Source organism: Panthera pardus, unplaced genomic scaffold, assembly GCF_024362965.1.
Source record: "Panthera pardus isolate Hobbes unplaced genomic scaffold, ASM2436296v1 HiC_scaffold_8, whole genome shotgun sequence".
Taxonomy (NCBI): domain Eukaryota; kingdom Metazoa; phylum Chordata; class Mammalia; order Carnivora; family Felidae; genus Panthera; species Panthera pardus.
The window spans coordinates 160288153-160313976 of NW_026527013.1; the positions used below are offsets into that span (position 1 = coordinate 160288153).

The following is a 25824-nucleotide window of genomic DNA, read 5'->3' on the forward strand; positions in this document are numbered from 1 at the left end:
AATGGGATCTTAGTATTAGTATGGAAACCACTTGGTCCAATAGTCTACAGAGGTCTTTGGGAGCTCCAGTCGTCCCCTGAGAGAACACTGTCCTTGTGCTTTCCGTCAGGAAACAGAGGAAGAGGACTGGATGGTACAGAGTCAGGGGACAGGGAACATCTCACTGGCCTGCTCACCCCTCAGTCGTCAGGTCATGCACAGTCCCCGGACAAATGGAGCAGAAATCCTTCCTGTTGAGGGGAAAGATATCCTGGGACCTACAAGCTGAGGCAGAGGTGAAAGACCAGAGGAGCCATACCTATATTTGACCTCAGAACAGCAAGTCCCCAGAGGACAGCTGATGGTCAGGGGAACATATTTGAGCTAAGAACTGCTGACGGTCATCAAGCCATGATATAAAGTAGGTATTGGGGCGCCAGTCGGTTAAGCGTCCAACTTTGGCTCATGTCCTGATCTCATGGTTTCGGGGGTTCGAGCCCCACACTGGGCGCTCTGCTGTCAGCGCAAAGCCCACTTTGCATCCTCAGTCCCCGCCTTTCTCTGCCCCTCCCCAGCTCTCTCTCTCTCTCTTTCTCAAACATAAATAAACATTAAAAAAATAAGGGGTGCCTGGGTGGCTCAGTCGGTTGAGCGCCTGACTTCAGCTCAGGTCATGATCTCACCACTTGTGGGTTCAAGCCCCGAGTTGGTCTCTGTGCTGTCAGCTCAGAGCCTGGAGCCTGCTTCGGATTCTGTGTCTCCCTCTCTCTGTCCCTCCCCTGCTTATGCTTTGTCTCTCTCTGTCTCAAAAATAAATTAATAAAAACATTAAAAAAAAAACATTAAAAAAATAAAGTAGTAGCTACTCATCGTGAAATATTCTCCCCCCAAAAAAGAATCCATAGTAAAATGCAATCATGATTTGCACATTGCAAAGTCTTGAAAACAGTTCAGTATTTGTAGCCCACTTAGCCTATACAGCTACTTGCTTTGTTCATACACCTTAGTTCTTTCAAATACCATAAAATAACTATATTTGAATGACTCAATAAATACGTATTATTAAGTTTGAATTTTATGACACAGAAATCGGTTACTTTTCATGTTTTAAAAAGCACAGCATATACGGGTGAATACTTATGTGTATATTATTCAATGATGTTTTCCAAAGGACTCTTGGAGAAAAGCTCAAGAGGATTATTTCTCTGGCAGGGGCTTAAAAAACGGAATAGCCCTCAATGAGATAAGCAGAACACATCAGAAGATCTATCTTCTTTTGATTTCTGTTCAAATGAGCTATGACACAAAACAAAAATTCTGGAAACATCCAAAAGAAAAGTTTGCATCTCTTCAGATTTCTCCCAAATCGGGATGGAGTTGGCAGCACAGACTCAAGTGAAATCTTGCAATTAGTCTAAGAAGGTCATTAGGAGAGCCAGATTGTTCTCTGCCTCCAAACTGAGGCATGTGCAGGCCTCCCTTCTTGTGTTGAGGTGAAATGCTCACCCCCCCACCCCACCTGCACCCTGCCACATTCATATGTTGAATCTCAACCCCCATACCTCAGAACCTGACTGCATTTGGAGATAGAGTCTGTCAAGAGACCTTTTAGTTAAAATGAAGTCATGGCGGGGGGTGGGGGGCGGTCCTAATACAATCTGACTGGTGTTCTTGTAAGAAGAGGACATTTGGGGCACAGAGGAAAGACCATGTGAGGGCACAAAGAAAAGGCGTCCATCGGCCAGTCAAAAGAGGCCTCAGAGGAAACCAAATCTACTGAAACTTTGATCTTGGACTTCCAGCCTCCAGAATTGTGATAAATTTCTGTTGTGCGAGCCACCCAGTCTGTGACATTTTCTTATGGCCACCCTGGGACACCAGTACACTTCCTTTTACTCGGATTCTGAAATGACCAGGGATCACTGGGCTGTCATGTGCAATTCTAGTTTGTCTGGATTTTTTCATCTGTGTCAAAAATCAGATTCCTTTTAAAAAGACGGAATGTGGGGCGCCTGGGTGGCGCAGTCGGTTAAGCGTCCGACTTCAGCCAGGTCACGATCTCGCGGTCCGTGAGTTCGAGCCCCGCGTCAGGCTCTGGGCTGATGGCTCGGAGCCTGGAGCCTGTTTCCGATTCTGTGTCTCCCTCTCTCTCTGCCCCTCCCCCGTTCATGCTCTGTCTCTCTCTGTCCCAAAAAAAAAAAAAAAAAAAAAAAAAAAAAAAAGTTAAAAAAAAAAGACGGAATGTATTTACTTGTTTGAAGAATCAAAAGTTATACAAACAAATACAGCAAAAGCTTTTCTTTCATCCCCAACCTCTATCGGTCTCATAGTATCTGTTGCTAATTTATTTTTGTAGAGCCTTTCTGTTATATATAAGACATCGAGGAAAGTACCCAAGATCAAGCCTGCGCTACTCAGTGATTTATCCCAAAGCGGTTAGTCATGTAACCATCATGCAGGTGAAAAAACAAAATGGAACGTTACCAGCTGGCCTGAAAGGAATCTTCATGTTCCCTCTGAATCCCTATGGCTCCATCCTTGCAAAAGTATCCACTCTCCTGACTTCTAACATTATAAATTTGGTGTGCAACTTTCTTTAGTTTATATAAATGGAATCCTGCCTGGATTGTGTGCCTAGATTGATTTTGCTCAGTCCTAAGTCTGTCAGGTTCATCCATGTTGTTGTACATAGTTCTAGTTGATTTCATTGTTACGGTGTTCCATGGTGTAAATATGCCACAGTTTATTTATTTTTTAACATTTATCCATTTTTGAGAGACAGAGACAGAGTGCGAGCAGGGGAGGGGCAGAGAGAGAGGGAGACACAGAATCCAAAGCAGGCTCCAGGCTGCTGTCAGCACGGAGCCTGACGCGGGGCTTGAACCCATGAACTCAGATCATGACCTGAACCCCAGCCGGGCGCTTAACCAACTGAACCACCCAGGCTTCCCTGAATATGCCACAGTTTAAATTGTTGATGGATGCTGGCTTGTTTCCAATTTTGAGCTGGTCAAGTAATGCCATGAACATTCTTGTTCATATCTCTAGGTGCACATGAGCATGGTTTTTTTTTTGTTGTTATATCTATTCTAAGAGTAGAATTGCTGGATCAAAGACTACGTGAATCTTCAGCTTTTGTAGATAATGGCAAAGACTTTTTTAAAGCAATTTTACCAATTCACATGTCTGTCAGAGTGTTTTAAAGTTCATTGTTCCAAGTACTCACCAACACTGGGTAATGTCATTTTTTTTAATATTTTCAGCTATTCTGGTACTTGTGTGATGGTTGGGATTTCAACATATGAATTGGGGGGAACACAAACATTCAGTCTATAGCAGTGTCTGTCGGGTTGAATGGAAGAAGTTTTTTTCTACCTGAAAATCATGAAGTTTTTCTCCTTGGTTATTTCCTAGGAGTGTTATTTTGTATTTCATTTTTAAATTTACATTTCACCTGGAATTGGTTTTTGTCCATGGTATAAGACCGTGATGAAACTTCATTTCCTTTCCCTCATTTCCTAGCACCATTTATTGGCAAGTCTTTCCTTTTCTTGCAACATTTTTCTGCCATGTGTATCGTAAGTCAGGGGTTCATAAAAAGTGGGTGTGTTTCTAGAGGCCCTGTTTTATGTGATTCCGTCGTTCTAATTTTCTTTCTATCCTGGAACAATATTACTAATGTAGCTTTTCAAGTTTTGATAACCAGTGGAATTAGTCGTCCCTCCTCTTCCTTCCTTCTTCAATAGTGTCTACAGATTTATATACCAACTGAGACATGTAATGGTTTAAACACATACCGATCCCTCCTCCTCTTGGTGAAATGATGTGAAGTTAATTCGCTAGCTCCAGTCTCTTGGAAATCTGAGAAAGGTAGAAGGTCAGCTATGTTTCCAGGCACGTCGCACATGCTAAAAATGATCCTGATTGCTAAGCTGTATCTGGTTTGGAAAGACTGTGAGTAAAATACACAATTCTGGGGCGTCCTTGAATCTGTGCCATTCTTCTAACTGCACACATCCCTTGTCAGACCCATAGGAGCTATGTCCGTGGGACTTCATATGGAACCACAAAAGACTCCAAATAGCAAAAACAATCCTGAGAAAGAAGATGATCAAAGAAAAAAAAGAAAGAAGTGAAATGGTCGCACACGCACACGCGCGCGCGCGCGCACACACACACACACACACACACACACACAAATGAAGTTCCCAGATCATTGTCCAAAATTGCAATGATGATTACAATTTTAGTTACCTAGGAAATTAAGCATTTTGCAATTCTAAAATTATCAATAGAGTTGATGTACCCAAATCACAGTTTAAAATGCTGTCAATACTGTGTTGTATCTATATTAAAAAGAAAAAAATTTAATATATACTAGAGGTATAAAGAAGTAATATTTGTAAATGCTTTGCTTTTGAGCAAAGATTTTTGCCTTTCTGGATAATGATTAATTTGAATTTGGTTATCTACAAGCTCATTACCGTGTCACAAATGTGTTGTGTCCCTTACCCAATGTACCTAATTGATTATAATGATCACCAAAAAATTAGATACTTGTGTAAATATTAGACAGCAAGTATTGCTTAATCCGGGAGTACAAATTACTTTCTCTGTAGAGGCTAGTTTGATTTTATTTTTGTATTTATTTAAATGTCGGGAGGGGAGGAGTGGTATCAGAATCACTCTGATCTGAAATCTGAGATTTCAAATATTTCACACCTACTCAAAAATCTTTAAGAATGTCAGTCTTCACCAAGCTCCCCAGGTGATTATGATGCATCTGTTTCCTTTTGATTAAGAAAAACTAAGAGATGGATGTATACATTGATTTCATATGGGTGTATACATCGACTTTACAGTGGGTTCTTTTTTCTTCATGGGAGTGGAATCCCTTCTATGGGTTGATCCATGAACCTAGAACCAAATATCTTGCCAGATTATTACAGGTATTAGACATTGCATAATTTTGTTAAAATATTATCACACAAATTCCAACATGTTATGAACTAAGTTGTACCACCATAACTAAAGCTTGGTTGTCTACAGAAGTCAAGTATATATTTTAAGTAAGTAGAGACCATGGAATTGCTGCTCTTGTCTGCTGGCCAAATTAACTCCTAACCCATCAGTTGGCCTTCTCTTCCCTAATCTTGTGCATATGAATCACCTGGGACTATTGCTAAATGTAGATTCTTTCGAGTAGGTTCAGGGTAGAGCCCACGAATCTGCATTTCTAACAAGCTTTCAGATGATGCTGTCCCAACAGGTCTAAGCACCACACTGAACATAGATACACAAAGACCCTACTTTCTGTTATTTGTTTACTTACTTAACTGGATTCTGAAAACCCACGTAGAAATCAGGTGTCCAAAAACTTTCCATTCCTCCCTTTGGCCATTAGAGCTTTTGCTTCTCTATCCCACCTCATTTTCATAATAATATAACAAATTGCATTCCTCTAGTTCCATCCAAATTAGCAGTCTTGGAAACTTGAGCCACACTTAGATTCTGTTCAGTTGCTTCGGAGTTCCCAGCATCGGCTCAAGCGTGATGGCAGACTGGCTTTTCCACCTGCCTTATAGCATCTGCCAGCACCCTCCTCCCCTGTCCCACCCCCTGCTTGCGTGTCTGGGGCACTTTCCTTGGACAAGTGTGGGGCGTCCAGTGCATTGACCCCTGGGCCCGGTTCCACCCCCTACCATCACTTCAGGTGAATAAAGTCACTCAACTGGGTTTTTCATTGCATTCTTCATAGTGGTGACTTGAAACCATTTGAGAGTCACCTCATTCTATTCAAAAATCACTCATTTCGCCAAGGCTGGTCCACTCTCTAGTGTCAAGCTTAGCCCTCCAGTTCTCTTCCTCCTTTAGGCTTAGGAGACTTCATGCAAATACCACTTTGACAAGCCACCCGTTAGCCCACTCTTCCCACAACAAGCCCCCGGGAGCCCCAGAAACGTGCTGTGATTACAGTGTAGGCTCTTACTTGGATCCTCACAGATTCTATAATGTAGTGTTCCTGCTTGGGTAAGGGAAAATAATAACCAGTGTTTACTGAGGGCTGGGAGAAGCAGACGAACGACCTGATGGAATTCATTTGTCAGCATGCGTAACCGATGAATGAGTAGGACAAGTCTGGGTTATAGGAAGGAGCTTTCTGCCACCACTGGCAAAATCCGAAGCAGCACGTGGCAAAGAATCCCGATGCATGGTGATAGGATTAACCAGTGAGATGGGTCTGGCTTCCAGGAATGGTATTATTAAAGGTTCAGCTATGTTCTATGAAAACACCTAACTTCGGATTGCCAGAAATTAGCCTGCTGAATATGAGAATATTCCAGACAGACAAGGGAAATGATTGTGTAATAGTGAAGCTAACATGAAGTGTTTGACCAGCACCAACTAGAATATCATTTCCCATCCCAAGTAAATTAAAAAACAGGACGAGCCCATTCATCCTGAGGTCAGAAGAAAGGAGCTCGTGGTAGTTAGGTTCTCCCCCTGTGGCGCCCAGGGGCTCTCTCTCTGTCCAAGATGCTATATCCAAGTACATTAGACTCTCTCTTTCTTATTTTTGGAGACCTAGAAATAAGTCTTTTGCTATTTGCCTGTAAATCATGGTTACAACTAGAAGCCTATATCAGGGTAAGTCTTGAGTACAATACAAAACATAGTTGGTCAGACTAAGAACACAAATTATATGCAGGGAGGTCATTGTACCTAGATTACCGAAGTCCAATACATCCCCTTTTTGTAAAAAGCCTTCTGAGTCAAGTGTCTTTTGATTCCATATACTTCTGTCTCCTCAGATCTAACCTATTCATACCAGAGATACTCTACCCAGCTCCTTGAGAAGTCTGCCTTTTCTTTCTACCAGTTCATTTATATCGCCTGTACTACACTTCTCTTTCCTGTCTGCCTCAGCATTGTCTCTTTTTATCCCTGGAATATATTGAGAAGATCCATTTCTCTCTCTCTCTCGTGTTCTCTCTCTCTCTCTCTCTCTCTCTCTCTCTCTCTCTCTCTCTTCTGCCTCCTTCTAAATGGGTGTGCTTCCTTTTGATCTATTTTACTTTCTGGACCAAGGACATTTGATATTCCCTGGAGAAGTCAGAGGGGCACCTCTCGTATGCCCCTTTGAGATGAGCTAGTGTGGTCACTTAACAGATACCCAGAGCATCGGTGCACAAGATGATGAAAGGTATACGTGGGGAAGAGAGCGCCCCACCTGATGCCACCGGTTGGCATATTAAACATTGGGATCTGTGAACTGTGCCCGGTGTCTGCCTTCTCACAGGGTCACTGTATCCAGGAATGGCATTATTAGTAATGTGTTCTACAGCCTTCCAATAAAAGATATTAAATAACGGGAGAACTTTCCTATTAGGTAATAGTAGAATATTTACTTTCACATGCACTTGCTTTGGCCAGCTTGAACAAATTAGTTATTCCCAGTAGACAATTCTCATTCGTAATTCTGTAATAAAAGATTCTAGATATTGTGCATTTTAGTCCCTGGCATGATAATTTTTATTTCAGAATCTCACTAATCGAATATTCATTATCTAATTATAATTAAAGTGCACAATTCCCTAAAGAATGCTTATAACTATTTAAATGAATAGGGACTTAATTAAAAGAATTAAATTAGGGGATTGAAATTATTCAAAGGGGGTAAACTTTATTCTTCAAGAACTGTAGAACTGGAACACTAAGAAAGAAAAAAATAGGGGAAGGCAACACAAAATTAGTAAAAAGAAGCAAAACAGAGTCCTTATGTGCTCTGAGGGAGGACTGTCATATTAACGTAATTGTCTTTAGTTATGGAAAAAACAAGGAAGACGCGAGCAGCTTAGTAAGCCATGCGCTTCTTCAGGACTGCAGCTATGGCTGATGTACGATTAATTTTTGCCTTCCCCACCAGACCAGTGGTAGAGCCTAGAAGCTAGTGGACTCTCAATTACTATTTGTTGAATGAATAAGGAAGCAAATTCTGCCTCAGAATTTTAACAAGTTAGCTGGTGAGTCATTTTTCAAGTCAGCTTGTGGATACAGTGTTTCAAGGAGTTCATAGTTGAATCTAGTTAGAGTGTGTGCCCTGGGGTTAGAGTGTTTGTTGATATGCTCTGGGCGTTCAGTTTAAGGCCCATGAAGCCATGCTGGAGGCAGCCAGTCTCACAGGTAGAGCTAGAAGCTGGTTAAGTTGTCCCTTTGTGTCATGAATTCTTTCCTGCTATAGACAGAGATCATCTGTCATGACCTGGGAGAAAGCATGAACGTAAGACAGAATTAGCCTTCTTCATACACATGTTGAGTTTGTGTTCTAGTCATACTAAAAATTAAAAATGAAATGACTTTGGGACACCTGGGTGGCTCAGTCGATTAAGCATCCGACTTCGACTCAGGTCATGATCTCAAGGCTTGTGAGTTCAAGCCCTGCGTCAGGCTCTGTGCTGACAGCTCAGAGCCTAGAGCTTGCTTTGGATTCTGTGTCTCCCTCTCTCTGCCCCTCCCCACTCACACTCTGTCTCTCTGTCTCTCTCAAAAATGAATAAGTATTAACAAAAAAAAAGTTTTTTAAAGGAAATGATTTTGAGTCATTTTTTGGATAGTGGTATAAAGGGAAGTGATTTTAATAATAGTTAATATCAACTGAACCATATAAAGCTGCTATTTTTGTATGTCCAACACAGTTGAGTTCCACATAGTTTAACCTAATATTTATTGAATGCTTTCTTTGTGGTAGGCGCGGTGCTATGTAATTGTATGTTAACTGATTTAAATTTCACCCACCCAGAAAAATTTTAACAGATGAGGAAACTGAGACTTAGGTTAGGTAACTTGCCCAACATGGAAGGAAGACTCTCTTTTCTTAAGCAGAATACCATCCTGCCCAGGAAAAGTATGGATGTTGTAAACGATGCTATCAAAATCTTGCATTCTGATCACTTGAGTACATCAACAGAATGTGACAGCGAAATATACCATGGTTAATTCACAATGCAAATTATCTGCTTTTTAAAAGTTGAAATTTGCTTATAGTACAGATATGATTGTCACTGCACTATCAAGATCAAGTTCTGCGGCTGCAAAAAGGAGTAAGACATAGTCTTTATTCAAGGAAAGGATGTCACATTGAAGTAAAAAGGACGAAGAATTATAAAACCTACTATATCATTAGAGTGATATTTTTGTTGGCCCCATATTCTAATCCAAAAATGAAGATCTATAGTGCTATGGAGATGAAGAGGGAAAAAAAATTAATCCAGGAAAGTCCCAGAAAACTCCTGATCTATGTCAATCAGAACTATTTTGTCCACATAAATCGATTTCGAGAGTCCAAAGGAGGAAGCAATGAAATCAGTTTGGAAGGACCAGGGAAAGTTTCACAGAAGCGATGACAAGTGGAAAAGGCTTAAAAATGAGTGGAATTTTAACAGGCAGCTAAAATGGGAAGGACATTCCAAACAAGGGAACGTGTTCAGAGGAAAGTGTGAAAGTCAACAAAATTGAATAATAAATAGATCAGGTGACAAAGAGGCAAGGAGTCCTCAGAGCTTGTGGAATACTGGAACGGGCTCACACTGGAAAGAGACCAGGCTTGGGAACTTGAACTTTGTCCTAGAGAGCAATAATGAACCACCAATGCTTTCCCCCTCTTGAGCTATAACTTTCGTAGTGTGAAGTGTGTAGATCTGAAACATACAGCTCAGTTATTTTTATGTATTGTTATACTCATGAAACTATTGCCCAGATCGAGATACAGCACATAGCTCCCTAGCTCCCTTGTACCCTCTCCTAGACAATCCCCACACGTTTTACTGTTCTGACTTCTGTTACTGCAGGTTATTTTTGAATGTTCTTGGCTGTCTTATAAATGGAATCATTCAGCGTGTGCTCTTTGGTGTTTGACTTTTTTTCTCAATGTTTTGTTTTTGAGATGTACTATTTTGTTTTGGTTTTCTGGTGGGGGGGGGTAGCTATGAGTCATTTTATTTCATTGCTGTGTGTATTTCATTCCATTATGTAATACATCAAAACTTGTATCTGGATATCTGGGTTGAGTAGCTTCCCTTTTTTTTTTTTTCCCATGGAAGGAAAATTAATTTAATGGGCTCTATCATAGAAGTCCCAGAGTTGTCCTGTACTAGTTGGTTAAGACATACGTATCTTTGTATCACGGGAACAAGTAACACAGTAGCAGATGCACCACCAACAACGAAGATGTTAAGTAGTCAACGATATTCTGTACTTGTCTGTCTCTTCATCTCATCTGTTAAGCTCTGCAAATGTCTACCACTAAAGCGGCATTTGAAAAGCCGTAGAAAGACAGAAACCACGCTTCATGGAAATGGTACAATGCACACAACATTATTTCTCATACGGGTGCTGGGAAAAAAGTCCCTTTTCCAGGATACTGGGTTAAAGTTAAATGTGTTTAACTCAATGTAGAGATCGTCATAGTCTTTGTTAGACTCGTTGGCGTTTTGAAGAGTTAAATATAAAATATCCATAGCGTTTCCCACACTTGGAAGATCAAACAAGTTTTTCCCCCCAGAAAACTTACTACCCTCTCCCAGAATCAATGCTTCCCAAAACTCAACATAAAAAGTTATATATAACTGTATGGACTTCATTGTGAATTGTGTCGCCTCCCACCAAAAGTCATGTTAAAGTCCTAACCCCCACTGTGACTATTCTTTGCAGACAGGGCCTTTATGGGGATAATGAAGCTTAAATGAGGTCCTATTGGTGCAGCCCTAGTCTGTTAGGGTGGGTGTCCTTGTAAGAAGAGGAAGAGACACAGACTTAGCTCCCTCTCTGGGTGTGCCCATAGGAAAGGCCGTGTGGGGACATAGTGAAATGGTGGCTGTCTGCGAGCCAAAGAGGGACGTCTCACCAGACGACCCTCCTGGCACTTTGATCTAGACTTCCGGCCTCCAAAACTGTGGGGAAATAAATGCCTGTTGTTGAAGCCCCCCAGTCTGTGATTCCTTGTTGTGGCAGTTCAAGAAGACCAATACAACAACCTCTAAGTCAAGGAAGAAGAAGAGCTCACAGTGTCAGGCATCTCCAGGAAATGAATGACTAAATCCTCCCAGCCTCGGTCTGTATCCCTTCCCTGTTTCATTTCCAGATTTGCAGATTATTTGCAAATGAAACATTCTGCCCTGTCCGAAGTGTAGGGCAACTTCCCCCGCTGGATCCTCACAAGAACAAAATGGATTCACACAAACAAGACACTCACACCTTTTCTCCTCTCCATAAAACTGCTGCTAAATTGAGTTTTGCATTGTTTAAGATTGGCATAGTCCTGGAACTTCAGACCACTCACTCCTCTCTTTGATGGTGTTTGCTATCCCTCAGTTAATAGCTATGGACATTTATTGTCTTTCTTCTAAAGGGAAGATTTATATGCCTCTTAATTTGTGTAAGTTGGACTGCATCATAAATGGTTCACCCTCTAAATTACAAAGTAAGCTTGCCAATAGAGGTGACCTTCTTTATTAAAATCTAATTAGCTGAAGTTGTAGGACGTCCCTGAGAGGGTTACCGAATTTCTGTTTTTCTCCAAGCCCAATAAACATCAAAGACCTAGCTGGCTAGAGTTAACCACAGAGCTCAGGACCTCACTGTGAAATTATCTAATTAGTGCTTCCTTCAGCCATTTTTTCCACAGGTTCAGTCCCAAGAATCATTTCCCAAAATATCCTGGCTAGCATATTTCAGAGGCCAGGTATATCTCACTTGATCAGTTATGAGTTGAGGAAAGAGACCCAGGTGTGCTTTGCTCACTGGATCTGAATAAGAGGATGCTGAACTGGTTGTTTATATTTCCCCAGCAATGGTCAGAATGTCCTAATTGTATGCCACTTTAAGTCATTTTGTGGACAAAGTCATATACTATCTACATGCTATTTGTATACATGCATAAGACATTCATGAGTTTTGCTTCCAAGCTTGGATAATAATGTGGGCAAATTGATTATAGACATATGCGATAAGCCATAATTAATTGATTCAGCTCCCAGTCTATACACAAAAATCTCAAACTCTTCAAGCCTTTATCCTGTCACTTCTTCCATTTGTCATTTCTCGTCTCAACTTTAAAACAAGTTTACGATTACAGGCGCCTGGGTGGCTCAGTTGGTTAAGTGTCCAACTTTGGCTCAGGTCATGATCTCATGGTCTGTGGGTTCAAGCCCCACGTCGGGCTCTGTGCTGACAGCTCAGATCCTGGAGACTTCTTCAGATTCTGTGTCTTCATCTTTCTCTGCCCTTTCCCTGCTCGCTCACTCAGTCTCTCTCTCTCTCTCTCCCAAAAATAAATAAACATTAAATTAAAAAAAAAAAAAAAACAAGTTTAGAGTTGGTCTCTCCTTTCTCATTTCCCACTTGGTGACCAATCATTGACATTTTTCCCCATTACTCTACTGAAAGTCTTTGAGATACGTCCAATGATCTCCATATTGATATACACAATCCACGTTTTTAAAACTAGACATTTTTGGTAATGTTTAATGTCATCAACTGCTTTTTTTATCCCTGAAGTTCTATATTCCCTTGCTTACTTAAACATAATTCTTTTGGCTCCCTCCCGAATTTTAGGTCATTTATTTTCAATTTCCTTGGGTCGTCCTTCCTCCTTCATGCTGGATATTGATTGCATTCTTAAGCCCCTTCCTGTGGCTGCCTTCTGCCTCACATTAGTCGCAGTTACTGAGAGTTGTTTGGGAATTTTCTTTTTATGTGGGCCATCTCATCCTAAGGAGTAAATGTTTCTCATTACTGTAGCTGAGGCCTTTCTCACATGTTTACATTTCACAGCATCTTCAAGATATTGATAACATAAAAAAATGCATTGATCACCTTAAGGGCCCCCCAGAGTTCAGAGACAGGTAAAGGAAATGTCTTCCACCTTCAAACAGTCTTTGGTGTTCACTAGGGGAACAAAATGACCTGCTGAGATGAAGTGGGAATGACAAGGTGTGTCAAAAATGATGTGATGTTTGCAGAGAAAAGATTGTGGTAGAATCAATACGAGAGTCATTTCTATGGATTTGTGTTACTTGGAGGGGGCTTTAGAAATAGCAACAGGAAGAAAAAAGCAGTTCTTCTTAGTTAAAAAAAAAAAAAGAATGCTTATATCATTGAAAAACAATACCTTTTAAAAAGGATGGGAAAATCCATAAAATAAAAATTCAGGGTATTTTGAACTTTCTTCTGAGGCCAGAATCATCAGAACTAATGCTCTTTTGCAAAGATCAACCTACTTAAGTAAAAATTTAGGGAGTAGAGAGTCTGGTTATTATTTTTCATGAATGTGAAGATGTGTGGGAACAGTGAAAGAATACTTTACACACATAGTAAGATGAAACTCTGATGTTATAAAAATTAGCCAGATTTAGAACTTTTTTCATACCCAAAGAAGAGATCAGAAATTAGGTTTCTTCTGTTGTCTTGGATATTCAGCACTGGCTCTAAGGCTGTGAACTAGGCTAAGGAGACCCCCACATTCTAGCTCTGGGTGCAACTCTACCGACATTACCCAGTTCAGGTGACATAAGAGAAGCTTGAAAATTCCTGGAGAAGTCCACGGGGCCAGTGGGAAGGATTTATTTGCAGAGTTCTTAGCATATTCTATCTGCCCCTAACCATCACACCATTATAAGAGTGGGAAGGGGGGCCTTGAGGGTCATGAATCAGAGAGCTTGCCCTGTGTCTGGTGGAGTTAAAAACGATGACATCAATTCACATCAGTCTGGAGGACCCGCTGCCTGACTTTAAGGGGAGCGGACACGGCCATGTTGTCAGTAGCTTCCCCTTTCAGAGTTCCCAGTGCATTGTGGGCCAGAGAACCTAAGGGATGAAGCCAGCCATGCAAAATCTTGAAAGGAACCCACCCCAGGGCCGTTGAGCAGAGAGAGAGACTACAGATGATCACACAGAAGCAGAGGGGGACATCAGTGATTCAATACAAGTGCCATTCTGATTTGTGCATTTGTCTATTAGTTACAAATAAACTTCAGGAACACTGAGGGAACCCAGAGTATTCACCCTGAGTTTTAAAGATCTGTGAGGCTTGTACAAGTGAAGTCTTTCCCACTGACTATTTTTGAGATGCCAAGAGTTGACCATTAACTGCTGGAGATGGAAATACATGGAAATGTAAGTGGATTACACATGAAGCACCCCCTCCTTTCTAATCATATAATCATTATACAATGTTAGGCACAGTTTTCAAAAACACAAGGAACCCTTGCTTAAGGGAAATATGAGTGTAGGTAGACAAAGTAAACAGTCCAACTAGTTCCTGATCTGGTGAGATAATTTTCCTATGTGATAAAAACATAGATCTGCATTTCATTTATAGAAAAACAATTGAAATTATCCTTAGCAGAATTTGAGAAACGTAAACATGTAAACATACACACAAGTAAAAATATAAACGTACATTAAATTCTGGAATGGTGGAGATTGATTGCTTTTTCCTGGTGCAGTCACTGATTAGTTAAATAGCTTAGACCAGGCATGATTGTATTCTACATCTGTTACCTCATCTGAAAAATAAGATTGATGACTAGAGCTCCCAAAACATAGGCTGGATACTATTATTGATAGTTTCTGGGGAAACTACATAGAACCACAAAGTCCTACCCTCAAAGGCTATGAATGACCTCACTCCTTGAAAAACAGACCCAACATTTATTACGTTTTATGTCACACATTTAAGTTAGCCAAACTCATCCAAACGAGTATTACCTGTTGTTCTAGAATTATAAAACAAGCAAGCAAATGTTAAGTAGTATCAGATAACTACAGAGGAGGAACAAAATATTTCCTCTACTTATCATAGGTTGTCCAGTTGGGGTCTTGTAAATGACACTGTCCAGAGACAGATTAGCAAGAGAAAAACAAAGAGAAGTTTAGTAACATGTGCATGATGCATATTCACATGGGACCACCCAACAATGAATAACCCAAAAAGATGGCTAGAACTTGTATGCCATCTTAAGCCAAAGGACAAGGGCATTTTGACTACTGGGTGGGAGGCAAGTCATGAAAAGGGAGCAGGGAAGTATGGTAAGCAAGAGTTGTTTAGCGAGATTTATTCTGCAGGTTCTTCTCCATAGAAAAGAATTTTTGAGAGTCCTTATTTTAGGTATGGGAGAGGGAGACCTCTCTGCAAATGGAAATTTATTTTCCAAAAGGAAAACTTCTGCCTTTTTTAGACAGAAGTTCCTGTTTTTACTAATCTCAGTGGTCTTAAATTCAAAATAATCTATATGCCAAAGGGCCATATTTTGGAGTTGCATGTTCCGATACCTTTCAGAACCAAGATATCATAACCTATCTTTATAAAGAAACAACAGCTCGGATAAATTTAGCAGCTTGCTCTCTATATAGAAGAGTTGAATTAGTACTACCGTCTTTAAGATCTCATTCTTTCCACTATATTAATTACATATGAGTCTTTGAATTGAATACTACTTTCTAAAGAAAACACAAAGCGTCATTTAGAGGAAAGGAATAATAAAAGTGTTTCTTTCAAGAGCATTCCAGGCACTCCCATTATGAGAAGCGTTTTCTTTCTCATCTTTCACCATTGATAGTAAGCACATACTAATTACTACTTAAGGATTGTGCCTAGCTACCTTCTACTCATGTATTTATTCAATCATAAAACATATGGAGTGAGCTACTTTGGGGTGCCTACTAGTATTTGGTTTATAAAGTTGCAGGAGACCATATATATGGCCTCCAGGAACTTGCATTCCAGAAGGAAAATCAAAGAAGAACATTTTGCGTAGAATCCTGAAATGGTTACTAAGGGTTTTCTTAGAGATTCGAAACTGAAGAGATAATTGTCTTGCATTTATAAAAGGCCTAAGCTATTCCCCCTGAAAAGGAGTAATTGAATCTGTAATTACTTTCATTTCATAGGGGACATAGACATGGATTCTAAAGATCTAATTGTGATGGTTGTTTTCTTAATTACTCTAATTGCTTTGTAGAGAACACTACCTTTCATCCATTGAGGAAACTCGATAGTCAATAGTGACTGAGGACACCATTAGAAGTATTTTAAAAGTTCTACTTTACTGTGTATCAGACTGTTCTTTTGTTTATTTCAGCTTCTGATGATCCAACCATGCTGAGATAGCCCCCACGTGTTCTACGAACAAAGGCATTGACTTCTGGCCATGATTTTTGTAAATGAGCATAAAGGAACTGGCAGGCCTGCTCCATGGTGACAGTGGGGCTGCCCTTCTAAGAACATGCATTCACCTCCACATAATCACTTCAATTCCTTCCTCTCTCCAGTCCAGTCTCCACGATTCATAGAGATCTGGTTTCTGGGAACGGCCCTTTGTATCATTTGGGCATGGCTTCTATTAAAAATGGATGGAAACAATCATTTGTTACATTATTCCTGAAAGCAGGTTTTAATAGGGGCCAGGACAGAAGAAGAATGAGAGCATTAATTTCCTCTTGAGGGAAAGGCAGTGGGGTGCATCCCCAGGCAGAGAAGATGTCCAAAGATGGAGTTGATGACAAAAAGGAAAGACAAAGAATAAACATTCTCATTTAACTTCAAAAAGATGTTCTAACTAGAACTGGCCTTGACTTAAGTTTATAGGTTTCCCATATTTCTTATGTACAATAGGTATGAACTAGTAAACAGTTAGGTAGCATTTGTAATTATACCCTGAAGAAGCATCTCATTCCTGGGTAGAATCGCTTGGTATATTGGATGTGTTCTGAATAGTTATTTGGGAATCAAAATGTGTCAGGTTCAACTATATGTATCTCCCTATTTCCTTGCACTTCCAAAGTCACAAGGATTAAATGAGAACATCCATGGGAAAACACCTAAATAATTCAAAACTATACAACTGTAATTTATGTATGTGCTTTTTGATCAAGAGATGGAAAGAATAAGAATGCAAAGATTTTTTCATAAAAATGACTACTCCTGGATCTAACACTTTTAGTGGAACTTATTCATAGAGTATTAGCTTTCCAGGAAAACTCGGGAAAATTCTTACAGAGTTTTACCTTTTGACCTACTCTTTTTCTGAATACTTACTATGAAAAAGGTAACATGTCTGGGGATAGCTATTAGGAGGCAGAAAGGATAGAAAGATACAAAGACACGTAGAAAATATGAACAGTTTAGAAACAGTTCTTGAGATGAAGATATGCTAAATGCACCGGCGTTTACAGGATATCGCAATTGCAAATTGTGCCAGCTGAACAGAACGTTATCATTAGGCACGTGCTGGAAAACCAAGGATGTTTGGTTTTTTGATGAATGAAGTGCAGTTCCTATTTTAAAGATCGTTTGGCAAAGTGACGGGCATCTCAGGCTGGGGTAAATTCTGAAGAAGGACTGAAGATGAGGCTCAAACATGGGTAGAATGTTCTGTGCCATTTTAATCTCAACTGTTAAAGAGTGCTAGTGAAAGTCAAGGGTGAGTACAAAACAGACTGGATGTTCTGGGAAGGGGTGTCCTGAGATCCTATTTAGGAAGCAAGGTTAGTGGAATATGTCAGTGTTGATACAGGGTGAGGCCCCTAAAAGAAGGAGTCGATTCTGTAGCTCCAGGTACAGAGTCACAAAACCAGGATTATACCATTTCCTAATTCCATGGACCAGAGCTCTTCCGGTGAGATGCGTAGAAAGGAAATGTCTTCCCCATTGAAAGCTGGGATTCACATCGATCATCTTTTTTTAATGACTATTGAAATATAATTTGTATACCCTAAGATTTAATCATTTTAATTATGTAATTCAAGGAATTTTAGTAAGTTCACAGAGCTGTGCAAAAAATCACCTCAGTCCAGATTTAGGACATTTTCATGACCCCTAGAAGATTTCTGTTTTCCTTGTTTCATACTCATCCCGATAAAGACACTAATGTAGTTTCTGTCTCTGTAGATTGGCCTTCTCTGGACAATTTGTATAAATTAAGTTATAGAATATATGGTATGTTGTATCTGGCTTATTGAACTTAGTATGATGTTTTTGAGGTTTATTCATTTTGTGCATTTCATTTCTTTTATTGCTGAATAATGTTCCATTGGATGGATATACAACACTTTGTTTATCCATTCACTGTTTGATGGACATTTGGGTTGTTTTCACTTTGAGGCCATTGTGACTAAAGCTGCTATGAACGTCTACCCGAAAGTCCTTGTGTGGTTGTGTGCTTTCATTTCTCTTGCATGATAATAATAATTCCAGGAATGGAATTATTGAATCATATGGGAAATCTATGCTTCGCTTTTAAGAAACTACCAAACTTTTTCAAAAGCAGCTGTACAAGTTGACAACCCCACCAGCGACGTATGATGATTCCAGTGTCTTCCAATCCTCGTCAATGCTTGTTATTACCTTTTTATTTTATTATTATAGCTATTCTCGTAGGAAGAATGTGTAGTCTTCATGGCATTTCTCTAGTGATTAATAATCCTAAGCATCTTCTCATGTCTTTGTTTTTCATTTCTGCATCTCTTTTTGAGACATCCTTGTAACTAAAACTTTGACTTTCCTGGATCCTTCCCAAAATTTCTAGCTTAGATGATGCTGCGATGGAAATGCATAAAGCTCACTGACTATAATTCTGGTTGTTGTTGTTGTTGTTGTTGCTGTTGTTTTAAGTAGACAGGTACTTCTAAAACTTAACGAAGGAGAAGTCATTCTTCTCTGCTAAAATTACAGGATAGATTCATAGTGTGGTAACTCCTGTAACATCCAGAAGAAAATCAAGCTTGCAATTGCAAAAGTTTGGGATGTCTCTTTTTCTTTAGGGTTTCCTTTTTCTTTTTCTTTTCTTTTTTTTTCCACTGAGCTAAGGGCAAAACCAAATGGCCTAAAGTCTTGTTTGCTTTCTCAGCAGGATAAGAAAAGAAGACAAAGGAAGAACAGCCAACAGAGTAAGACAGAATTCCTCAGGAAAATAGCAGCCAAATAGCAGTAAGGCCAGGTTAGAGAAGCAAAATCCATAGAATCAAGTTTTACTTTAATAATGATACTGATAGAAATGTTATGCAAGAGTCTGAGTTCAGGGCCTTCTTGAAATGCATGATAGAATTTTTCTAATGTACAAGCCCAGTAACAGATGTAATTAGATTATGCTAACATGATAAATAGTTACTGAATATCTCCCTAAATTAGATTGACCTCCATCGGTAAAGATCATAACTTTCAGTAAAGGCTCATTTTGCTCACTAAATAATTTTCATACAGGTACTAAGATAGAAGTCTTTGTGTATTGATGGGTCCCTCTCCAGATCTCAGTTTATTTTCTTTTCACCTGCATGTCTTTTTGAAAGTGGGTTGTGCTTCTTAAAACAGAATACAAGGGCGCCTGGGTGGCTCAGTCGGTTAAGCGGCCGACTTTGGCTCAGGTCATGATCTCACGGTCCGTGAGTTCAAGCCCCGTGTCGGGCTCTGTGCTGACAGCTCAGAGCCTGGAGCCTGTTTCAGATTCTGTGTCTCCCTCTCTCTGACCCTCCCCCGTTCATGCTCTGTCTCTTTCTGTCTCAAAAATAAATAAACGTTAAAAAAAAAAAACAAAAAAACAGAATACATATTCTTTTCAAGTGCACATGGGACATTCTCCAGAATAGCTCACCTATTAGGTCACAAATTAGGCCTCAACAAATACAAAAAGATTGAAATCATACCATGCACCTTTTCTGACCACAGCACCATGAAACTGGAAGAGGAAGATTTGTAAAGACCGCAAATACATGGAAGTTAAATAACATGCTACTAAACAGTGAATGGGCCAACCAGAAAAAAAAAAAAAAAAAAAAAGAATTAAAAATACATGGAAACAAATGAAAATAAAACACAATGGTTCAAAACTTTTCGGATTCAGCATATGTGGTCCTAATTGGGAAGTATATAGCAATACAGACCTACATCAAGAAGCAAGAAAAATCTCCAATAAAATAACCCACACCTAAAGGATCTAGTAAAAGAACATCAAACGAAGCCTAAAGCCCGCAGAAGGAAGGAAATAATAAATACTAGAGCAGAAACAAATGATATCGAAATTATAAAAACAAACAATAGAACAGATCAATGGAACCAGGAACTGGTTCTTTGGGAAAAAAAAATTAAATTGATCAACTTCTATCCAGATTTATCAAAAAGAGAAACTACCCAAATAAATAAAATCACAAATGAGGGAGGAAAAATAACAAATGCCACAGAAATACAAATAATCATAAGAGAATATTATGGCCATATACAAAAAAAACCCACTGCTAATATTATCCTCAGTGGGGAATAACTGAGAGCTTTTCTTCATAGTCAGGAACAAGATTGGGATGTCCACTCATCACTTTTATTCACCACATAGTACTGGAAGTCCTAGCCACAGTAATCACACAACAAAAAGAAATGAAAGGAATCCAAATTAGCAAGAAGTAAAATTCTCATTATTTGCAGATGACATGATACTCTATATAGAAAACCCAAAAGACTCCATCCAGAAACTGCTAGAACCCACAAACAAATTCAGTAAAGTCTCAGGATACAAAATCAACATATAGAAATCTCTTACACATCTATACACCAATAATGAAGCAGCAGAAAGAGAAATTAAGGAATCGATCCCATTTACAGCTGCACCAAAAACAGTGAGATACCTGGGAATAAACCTAACCAAAGAGGTGAAAGACCTATACTCTGAAGACTATAAAACACTGATGAAAGAAACTGAGGATGCCACAAAGAAATGGAAAGACATTCCATGCTCATGGGTTAGAAGAACAGATACTGTCAAAATGTCTATAACGGCCCAAACCAATCTATGCATTTAATGCAATCTCTATCAAAATATAACCAGCATTTTTTCACAAAGCTGAAAAAAAAATTTTTTTTTTTAATTTGAATGGAACAACAAAAGACCCAGAATAGACAAAGCAGTCTTAAAACAGAAAAGCAAACCTGGACACATCAAAATTTTGGACTTCAAGTTATATTACAAAACTGTAGCGATTAAAACAGTATGACACAAAATAGACACAGATCAATAGAACAGAATAGAAAACCCAGAAATAAGCCCACAACTTTATGGTCAATTAATCTTTGACAGAAGAGGCAAGAATATATAATGGGGAAAAAACAATCTATTCAACAAATGGTGTTGAGAAAACTGGATAGCTATGTGCAGAAGAATGAAACTGGACCACTTTCTTACACCATACACAAAAATAAATTCAAAATGGATTAAGAACCTAAATGTCAGACCTGAAACCATAAGAATCCTAGAGGAGAGCACAGGTAATAATCTCTTTGACATCAGCCATAGCAACCTTTCTCTAGATAGGTCTCCTGAGGTAAGAGAAACAAAAGCAAAAATAAACTTATTGAGACTTCCTCAAAATAAAAAGCTTCTACACAGCAAGGGAAACAATCAACAAAATTAAAAGTCAACCTATGGAATAGGAGAAGATATTTGCAAATGATGTATCTGATAAAGAGTTGGTATCCACAATACATAAAGAACTTACAAAACTCAACATCCAAAAAACGAATAATCCAATTAAAAAATGGGCAAAAGATGGAGTACCTGGGTGGCTCAGTTGGTTAAGCATCCGACTTTGGCTCAGATCATGATCTCACATTTCGTGGGTATGATCCCTGCTTCAGATTCTGTGTCTCCCTGTCTCTCTTCCCTTCCCCCACTCACGCTCGCTCACTCTCTCTCTCTCTCTCTCAAAAATAAATCAATATTAAAAAAAATTTTGGGGGGTGCCTGGGTGGCTCAGTCGGTTAAGCGTCCGACTTCAGCTCAGGTCATGATCTCGCAGTCTGTGGGTTTGAGCCCCGTGTCGGGCTCTGTGCTGACAGCTCAGAGCCCGGAGCCTGTTTCAGATGCTGTGTCTCCCTTTCTCTGACCCTCCACTGTTCATGCTCTCTCTCTCTCTCTCTGTCTCAAAAATAAATAAACATTAAAAAAAATTAAAAAAAAATTTTTTTTAATGGGCCAAAGACGTAGGTAGACATTTTTCCAAAGAAGACATACAGGTGGCCAACAGACACATGAAAAGATGCTTAACATTACTGGTCATTAGGGAAATAGAATTCAAAACTACAATGAGATATCACCTCACACCTGTCAGAATGGCTAAAGTCAACAACACAAGACACAATAGATGTTGACAAGGGTATGGAAAAAGGGGAATCATCTTGTACTGTTGGTGGGCATGCAAACTGGTATAGGCCACTCTGGGAAGCAGTATGGAGATTCCTCAAAAAGCTGTAAGATAAAACTATCCTACAATCCAACAATTGCACTACTAGGTGCTTACCCAAAGAAAACAAGAACACTAATTCAAAGGGATACATGTACCCTAATTTATAGTAGAATTATCTATAATAGCCAAACTATGGAAACAGCCCAAGTGGTGTCCATCAACTAATGAATGGATAAAGAAGTGTATATAATGTAACTTCGAGTTATATTACAAAGCTCTATACAAAGTTTTATATATATATATATATATATACACATATATATATAATATACAAAGTTATATATATAATATATTTAATTTTTATATATTTAAATATTTATTATATATTTAATATATATTATATATATTATTTATTTATTTATATAAATATAATTCATGCCAAGTATTGATACGTGTCTCTTACATGGCTGCCTGCCATAGTGTGCAATCAAAATATTAATTATTAATAAATTTTAAATTATTTTTCACTATTAGATTAAGTGAGTTTTATCTTAAATGTTTCTTTTCCCACCTCAGAGATATCCCTGTGTGTCTTCCCTATCCCCACACTCAACTGTGGGGACAAGTTGTGGGACAGTCCACCATGATAGTCAGTGGAGTATTTGCTCGATAAATTCCCAAAGGAAAAATGGATACTGATGGTTAAGAGCAGGAGTTGGCACACATTTTCTATAAAAGGCCAGATAATAAATATTTTAAGCTTCAAAGGCCATATGGTCTCTGTCAACTACTCAACTCTTCCATTATAGTGTGGTAGCACCATAGACCATATGTTAGAAAAAATATGGCCATATTTCAGTAAAACTTTATTTATGGACACATGTAATTTTTCCCATGACACAAAGTATGATTCTGCTTTTGATTTTTTTTTCAACCCTTTAAAATGTAAAAATCATTCTTGGCTCATGGGCCATAAGAGAAAAGGCAACAAGATGAGTGGTTGTCAGCACTTAGCTTGCAGACTCCTGATTTAGAATCATGTAATTCTAAGTGGTAATGAACTGTGGAGAGTATCAGCCTGAAATTTCACAGGAATACACTTCATTCCTAGTGGGTTGTCAAATTCCAGTGTATTGAAGAGTGTTTTCATTTATTGTTACTTTAATAAACACTACCTATCAAGTTTAATGGCATACATTTTGTTCCCCCTGTAATGTGATTTTAATTGATAGAAATTCTAATAAAAGGAGTTGGGTTTGCAAAAGAGTCCATTGAGGTATTTGAGGCTAAGTCATCAGTTGATACAGAATCAGTAAGAATCACGGTGCTTTTCTGCATGATCTCAGTTCTCACTTGATAAACACATTTTTAAAAAAGAAACTTTATTTGGGGAACTCAAGGGCAATGAATAAATTAAGGGAGTATAAAATACATTTGTTTGAAGCCCACTGGCTGAATTCTGTGACTCCTTTCTGTGTTTCTGTGGGCCCTGACACATGAGGGAATGTGTGTTCACTGACATTCCAGAAGGTCAGAGAGATAAGTAACTATCCTTAACAGCATAGCATTTAAAAGACAGGCTTCCAGGGGCGCCTGGGTGGCTCAGTCGGTTGAGTGTCCGACTTCAGTTCAGGTCATGATCCCACAGTCTCTGAGTTCAAGCCCCGCATCAGGCTCTGTGCTGACAGCTCAGAGCCTGGATTCTGCTTCGGATTCTGTCTCCCTCTCTCTCTGCCCCTCCCCTGCTCATGTTCTGTCTCTCTCTGTCTCAAAAAAAAAAGAAAAAGAAAAAGAAAAAAAGACAGGCTTCCAAGTTGGTTCCCCTCAATTCCCTGAACTATTTGCTGAGAGATAGGAAAGACAAATCTTTAATATGATTATTGAACTGTCTCTCTCTCATTCTACTATCCTCCAAAAATCAGTTTTCTGTTATCAGTTGTATATACAATTTCAAAAATTGCTATTTGTATTCAGACTGTACAAGTGCAAAAAAAATCATACAAAAGGGTAAGTTTGCAGAATGACTTTATAATGATTTGCGCCCCCCCCCCACCCCTCCGGCCCCAAATGAGGGCATTTCTCAGCCACAGCAGCACAAAAAGAGGATGAGGGGGCAGGAATTTCTTCTGAAGATGAATTCTGTGCTGCACCATAACTCACCTTGGGCCCATCCCCAAGAACCTCTCCTGGATTTCTGTATTCCTTTTATTTTATGTAGGATGGGTACGGGGTAGAGTTGGGAGACCTGAAACAAGATAAGTATAGGGTAAGCAGGAAAACAAGTCTAAGAGAAAAACCAGACTGGGCTTGAATCTTCACTCCACGCTTCATTATAGATGGAAATAGACTCTGGGTGGGCACCTACTCCATGTTGGAAACTTCTCATGGACTCAGTTGTTCAAATAAGTGAAAAAAGAGGAAGGAACGAAAGATGTCCCTTACTTAGCTGATGCACCGCAGGGAAGAAAACCTCTGAAGGAACTACTTCAAAGCAATTAAGGAGACAGAGTGTTTGTGTTTGTGTTTTTGTTTTTGTTTTAAGAGTTTTGTTTCCTATATTATCCAAGCGATCTGGTTGACTTCATTGCGCTCTGATTCCTGACAACAGCAAACTGCTTGTGTGCCCAGTATCTGGTGTGTGTTTTTCAAGCGGTGTGGTCGTCTACTCCCACACCGACATAGGATGCAACACGCTGGTTGTGACTCTCTGGAAATTGGGGTGTCAGTTCCGTTTTCCAGAAGGTAATGATGTCACAGTTGCTTCTGAGTAATATGCCGTGCGACCGCTTGATGGAAGAGAGAGAACAGCTCTTTAACTGTGGTTCTACTTAGTGAACCTCTGAGCATTTATTGGAAGGTGGTCAATTATTAGGCAATTTAAAGTTATCAGGAAAAACATGTTTCTAATTCAGCCTCCTCATCCTTTTCTTTTTTTTTTTTTTTTCCCCTGTGATTCAGGAGGAAGGATGCTGGCTTCTTATCCTACAAAGATCACCTGCCAGTAAGCCAGGTGGTAGTTGGAGATACTGACCGGCAAGGCTCAGAAGCCAAACTGAGCGTGGGCCCCCTGCGCTGCCAAGGAGACAGTAAGTTTGCCCAGAAGCTGTGGCTTTTGCACTTTCTTACCAGTTTTAAACCATGTTTCCCAGAGACGTCAGAGGGTGGCAAGAAACAGGCTTGCTCTTCTGTAACCCCTGAAGAAACATCACACGGCGAAAACAGAACCAAACAGAGAGCGAGATAGACCTTAATACAGACAGGAGAGCGACAGCCGTAAAGCCTCCAGGACAGGAACCTAGATTTGGGCATACAATGTGGATATCCATCTTCCTTGTATATTCATATCTAACAAGTTTGACGACCTAAGTTTATGGTGATATAAATAGCAATGCTAATAGCATACAAGTGGCAGTCAACAGCTGTGATTCCAGCGAGTGCTGCTGTTAATGCCATTAGCGTGACTATTTATATCACCATAACTCAGCTTATGGTGATATAAATAGCATTATGGCTTAATGTATCATTGTAAACTTGGATTACGGTCATACGAAGTTTGACATTATTGCTATCACATCTCATCATCATCAGAGCTGGAGAGTCCCTTGTAAGCCCACGGTTGTT

The 25824-nt window shown here is 39.4% G+C and overlaps 1 protein-coding gene across 1 annotated transcript in view; it reads left to right on the forward strand.

Moving 5' to 3' along the window:
• The window catches only part of LOC109268887 (contactin associated protein 2), a 1595009-nt gene extending 1569547 nt beyond the window's left edge, over positions 1 to 25462 (forward strand). Inside the window, exon 15 of the mRNA XM_053897072.1 lies at positions 25162 to 25462. Coding sequence (XP_053753047.1) covers positions 25162 to 25447 — 286 coding nt within the window. The 3' untranslated portion in view covers positions 25448 to 25462. The remainder of the gene's footprint in view (positions 1 to 25161) is intronic.
• Positions 25463 to 25824: the final 362 nt, after the last annotated feature.